Source organism: Antrostomus carolinensis, unplaced genomic scaffold (genome assembly GCF_000700745.2).
Source record: "Antrostomus carolinensis isolate BGI_N321 unplaced genomic scaffold, ASM70074v2 Scaffold20719, whole genome shotgun sequence".
NCBI lineage: Eukaryota > Metazoa > Chordata > Aves > Caprimulgiformes > Caprimulgidae > Antrostomus > Antrostomus carolinensis.
In genome coordinates this window covers 1-5,094 of record NW_010338101.1, presented here as the reverse complement: position 1 = coordinate 5,094, position 5,094 = coordinate 1, and the positions used below count along the sequence as shown (strand labels likewise).

At 43.8% G+C, this 5,094-nt stretch overlaps 1 protein-coding gene and 1 non-coding gene across 2 annotated transcripts; both read right to left on the bottom strand.

The window, feature by feature from the left end:
- Positions 1-433: 433 nt before the first annotated feature.
- On the bottom strand, positions 434-5,042 carry RPLP2 (ribosomal protein lateral stalk subunit P2). Its single transcript, XM_010175408.2, has 4 exons — positions 4,867-5,042; positions 2,921-2,969; positions 947-1,045; positions 434-553 (listed from the first exon to the last, which is right to left on the bottom strand). The coding sequence occupies exons 1-4, from the start codon at positions 4,987-4,989 to the stop codon at positions 477-479; spliced, it is 348 nt and encodes a 115-aa protein (XP_010173710.1). The 5' UTR covers positions 4,990-5,042; the 3' UTR covers positions 434-476.
- On the bottom strand, positions 2,634-2,766 carry LOC114818917 (small nucleolar RNA SNORA52). The gene has a single exon (XR_003766318.1). It is a non-coding gene; the product is annotated as a small nucleolar RNA SNORA52 (small nucleolar RNA).
- Positions 5,043-5,094: the final 52 nt, after the last annotated feature.

Below are 5,094 nucleotides of genomic sequence, written 5' to 3'. Positions count from 1 at the left end.
GGACTTTTAGATATTTACAAAAACTAATTCCTATCACTAGCTCTGCAATGCTTCTGGACTAATTCAGACCCGCTGCCCACTGAGTTTCACATGGTTTGGAATTGATTAAACAGATCCTGAAAAACAAAGTTATTTTATTGCTGAATGGATGGGACTCTTTCCTGAGTAACTGGGAGAAGGTGAACTTAAGTGAGTATCATGTAGGTTCAGCTTCCATGTACTGTTTAAGAAACAGGAGCATTAAAACAAGCATCCAGGCTCACACAAGCTTAGCTATTTCCTAAGTACTTTAAGATTAGAGTTGAGTCCCATGGCTTGTCATAAAATCCACGTACCCGTTTCAGACATAAAAACAAAAGCTTTGGCAGAGCTATTTTAAGAACAGCTGTCTGAATCCAATAGTTTCTATGGTTGTAATAATAAACTCAAAAACTATTTAAAACAAAGAATTTTAATAATTTCTCTATAACAAATAATTAATCAAAGAGGCCGAATCCCATGTCATCGTCAGATTCTTCAGATTCCTCCTTCTTCTCTTCTTTCTTCTCCTCAGCTGAAGGAAAAAAAAGACCAAGCCAGTGGTCAGTATTTACATTTTTTGCACCACAGATTTTTCAAGATATGGGTTTTGGTGTTCTCAGCTTCCCTGTTATTGGTATTTTAACCTCCATGGTTCATCAAGAGCCAAATATAAACACAGAGGGGACAGAGACACTGCTACTGAAGCACGTCTGATTCTGTCTGATTCTCAGTTCTAAGCCAGACAAGTCTTGAGGTGGAAAAATGCTCCCAAGGGCCCAGAGGAAAATTTAACTGTTCAGTTTACACTTTAGTCACATAGGGAACTGCCAAAGGGAAAAAGCTTTGAAATCTGGACTCAACTGTTAAGAATTTAATAGAGAAAACCAGAGCTGCCCCATAACAAGGCCTTTCCACCCACACTCACCGGCAGCAGGGGCAGCGGCTGCAGCAGGAGCAGCAGAGCCCCCTCCAGCAGAGACGGCCACAGCTCCCCCAGCAGGCATGCTGGCAAGCTTCCCATTGCCTGAGGGACAGAATCACAAGCAATTAAATGCTGATGACAACCACAGAACTAAGGTGAAGTGAAATGAGAGTGCAGAAGAAACAGGTACCATGTCTCATGGGCTGAACCTGTCACTATTAGATGAAAGGAGCAAGAGGCTGCAGCCATGGTAAGGAAGTTTAAACTATTATGTGAAAAAAACTCAAGAGTGTTTAAGATTCACAAAGGCTCATCCTGAGAACACCACCAGCACATTATTAGTAAGTTATTATTAGTAAGTTTTCTTCTGTACACAGTCCCGTATTTTTTTTTCCCCAAACTGTCATTAAGAAAACCTGACACTGTCCCAGGTTGGGCAGAGAAGCTGTGGCTGCTCCTCCCTGGAAGTGTTGAAGGCCAGGCTGGATGAGGCTTTGAGCAACCTGGTCTAGTGGAAGGTGTCCCTGCTGCTGGCAGGGGGGTTGGGACTGGATGAGCTTTAAGGTCCCTTCCAACCCAAACCAGTCTGGGATTATATGAAAATAGTGGCAAACACATCCAGTTTTACACACACAGAAGAACTGTATGTTTTCTGAACACAGCATAATAGCCCAGAAATTGATAATTTCAATATATCTCAAAAATAATATATATGGAGCACTGTCTTCCCCCCCCCCCTTTTTTTTAATGGTATAGAGAACTGTGAGGGCATGACTGGATCACACTTCGAGGAGAAAAGGGGGTGAGAGGAAAGATACATTATGGCAAAGAGTACAGTATTTTAAACAAATTCTCCAGCACCCTACAAACCCTATTGCATCTCCTTTGAGAGCAGCAAACTGACTTCTGGTTTATGCTGATCTTTGGAAAGTCAGCAACTTCTCTGGCATCTGCCTTTCACATACCAAGGCTCCCTTGGCATTCAGAGGTCACGTACACAGTATGTTTGCCTGTATTCCAATTTCTGAGAATCAGTTTCTAAATAATTCCCTGTTACTTTGAGCTCTAATAAACTAACCAAGTAAACAAACATGTTTCATACACATGTCAGTATGTTCTAGGAAATTATTTATTTAAAGAAAAAGCGTTACAGAAGGAGATCGCGCAAGTGTGTTGTAAGCACGCGCGTAAGGGCACTCCCAGGTCCTCAGACCACACGGACATCAACGTTGTTAGCGCTCCTAACAGCAAGGCCAGGCAAAATCCTGGCAACCTTTAAGCAAATACAGGCCTAAAAGTTCCCTTGTGCCTACAAGCTTGAAATGAATCAGAAACCTTTGCACTACCTCAGCTCTGCTTCCTTTCAGCCCTCTGACCCAGTCCATTAACTGGGTTAATAAAGTTCCAGCTTTGGTAAGAGCCAGCAGGTAAGAGCACAAGCTTCCACAGATGCCAGCACTCCTAGAGCAAAGGAAAGGCCAGGCCTGGGGTGCTCTAGAAGAGATGTGTCCTGGAGAGCTTTGGGTTAATTGCAGTGGGTGCACCCTGGATGTGAACTGACACTTATTTACATTTAACACTCTGTTCTTCCTGTTTTACTTACCTGATGCAAACAAACAGGTAAATTAAAAGAAAGAAAGAAAAAAATCTTCCAGAGAACTGAAAGGACAGATAATTCTTTCTCGAATCAACATGTCTAGAAAACTACATCATGAGCAGACTACCAGTAAGCTCACACATGCTTAAGTTTTCCAGTTTAATGTGGTCCACAAGCGAAACCCAGCAGGTACTGGCACCAATCTGCAGGGAATTAGAATGGACCTGGATTTCAGTCACCTCAGCTGAGACGCAGCATGGAAATCCTCAACCACAAAGCTAAACTGATGGATAACCAGGGAGCTGGCAGCAATTCCACACTCTCGGGCCTCAGTTACCAAAGTAGTAGAGGAAATTATCTGTGACAGAGACTGTACTCACCCTGAGCAATGACATCCTCGATGTTTTTTCCATTCAGCTCGCTAATAACCTGGGTGAATGAAGTTTAGAATGTTAATAGTTACAAACCAGCATGGGTTTAAGCTACATTTAAACAAGTACTGATTAATCATCATGTGCAATGTCTTCATCCTGCTGCTTACACAGCCCCAACAGTCCTCATTTCCCAGTAGAAGGAAGAGGACAGCAAAATGAAAACTTCAGCTAAGCCTTTCATACTTTTCTGTGAAAGCTTTTTCATGAAATCTATCACAATAAATTCATAATGGATCCAAAGACCTTGCAGAAAGGACACACAGATGTTGTGGAGCCAATTAGGAAACCCCACTAAGGGTCTGTTAGTCACTGAGGGACTGTTAACATATCTTGCTCAATACCCACTGGGATGCTCTGAAGCACTGGGCCCTGGAGCAAAAACCACATGGTCCTGTTCCCAGCCTTACCAAATGTTACAGCCACGCTGGCTGCTGTATCCCTGCACTGGAACACAGAGTCCCAGCTGCCATTTTACTACCATTGTTGTATAACCCAGGGATGAGGAAAGCAAAATGAAAAACCCCCAAATTGCTAAAACAAGCAAGAACTTAAAAAAAAAAAGAAGTCACACAGAGTTTACTGGTGAGTCTGTGCTGAATGCTGCAGAGTCCCCAGAGCCAAGGGACTTTAACCAAGAGCTCTGCAGCAGGCACCTCCCGAGTGTGCCATCCGTGAAGTGCTGTGCCTGTCTGCCTGCTCCAGCCAGAAGGAAGGTGGTTTTAAGGCTTCACTTTACTTACACTGGCACAAGGTAACAGCCAATGCAAACAGAAAAGGATTAATTAATCATGACCAAAACAAATTCCAGAGAAGCTTTCTGGATATTGGAGGATCAGAGAAAACAACTAGTTTAGGAAGTTATTAAACAAACGTAAATCAGCCAAAGCCCAAAGACTTGGTGGTTAAGCAGGAGCACCATGAGTTCAAACCAACATCCCAAACCAGAACAAGGATGGTGCCAGCCCAGTCAACTCATCGTTGGGTTGGGCCTGGGGTAAAACACTGTCTCCAGCTGGGAAAGGAACTTGTTTTCCCTCCACCTCTCTGGAAACACTCTGCATACGAGTGTTGGCCATGTGATTACACCATGTTTTTGGTTCTTTTTTTCCCCCACAGTCATTTATTTTTCAGTCTACAAAGCTAAAAGTCTATTAAATCATAAGAAACATTCCAATTAAGATATGCATTTCTTAAAATGCCTGGTTTTCAACACAACTATTTCAGCATGGACTTCCAAAATCTTCCTATGTATTACTGGATGCCCCATCTCTGGAGGCATTCAAGGCCAGGTTGGGCAGCCTGATCCCGTGGTTGGTGACCCTGTTCACAGCAGGGGGGTTGGAACTGGATGAGCTTTAAGGTTCCTTCCAAACCAAACCAGTCTGTGATTCTGTGATTATTATTCAATACCATTAATGTCCATGTTGTAATGTGCCTGTCCTTGGTGATGGACAAATGCTTCTTTACAGTACACTAAGAATTTACTAACAAATATCAGGCCTTCAGAAGCATGAGCTTCTGACTGATCAATACTGACCAAAAGCCACAATGAAACACTAAAGTGCAAACTCTATGTTAGAACAGAACTTACATTCAATACACACTTATCTGTGGGCACCATCCCATTGAAAATGGTTAGAATGAACTGTCAGAAGTCAATGACAACTGACAGAGATCTCTGTGAAGGCCAAGTGTTAAATAAGAAAACCAGGCTTCTACAAAAACATGGTAAAAACAGTTCTGATGGGTGAAGCTTTAGAAATGACACTGTAATGATCAAAGAAAGCCCAGATCAACAGCAGGGCAACTCAGAAACACTGAAGCCAAGGAAACGGCTCCAGCGCCCGATGGGGACTGGGACACGACCATGGGGAACCAAGAGGCAACGCCACCTTGTTCATGCGTTCATCGTCTGTCTCGATGCCAACGCTGTCCAGGATCTTCTTCAAGTCCTTTGACGTGGGAGAGTCGTTGCCGCCGAGCACGGCCAGCAGGTATGCGGCGACGTAACGCATCCTGGAAAACAGGGGAGACGAGGGCCTGGTGAGACCTGCGGGGAAGGGCAGCACCTCGCCCCCCGGCTGCAGCTCTTCTCCGCTACTTTTAAACGAAAGCCCACG

Bases quoted from the DNA above. Each gene is read 5' to 3' on its own strand.
- RPLP2 (XM_010175408.2), bottom strand. From the start codon at position 4,989: ATGCGTTACGTCGCCGCATACCTGCTGGCCGTGCTCGGCGGCAACGAC. The intron at 1,046-2,920 runs GTGAGTACAGTC...TCTGTCCCTCAG, and splicing joins CGAGGATGTCATTGCTCAGG to GCAATGGGAAGCTTGCCAGC. The intron at 554-946 runs GTGAGTGTGGGT...TTTTTCCTTCAG, and splicing joins AGCCGCTGCCCCTGCTGCCG to CTGAGGAGAAGAAAGAAGAG.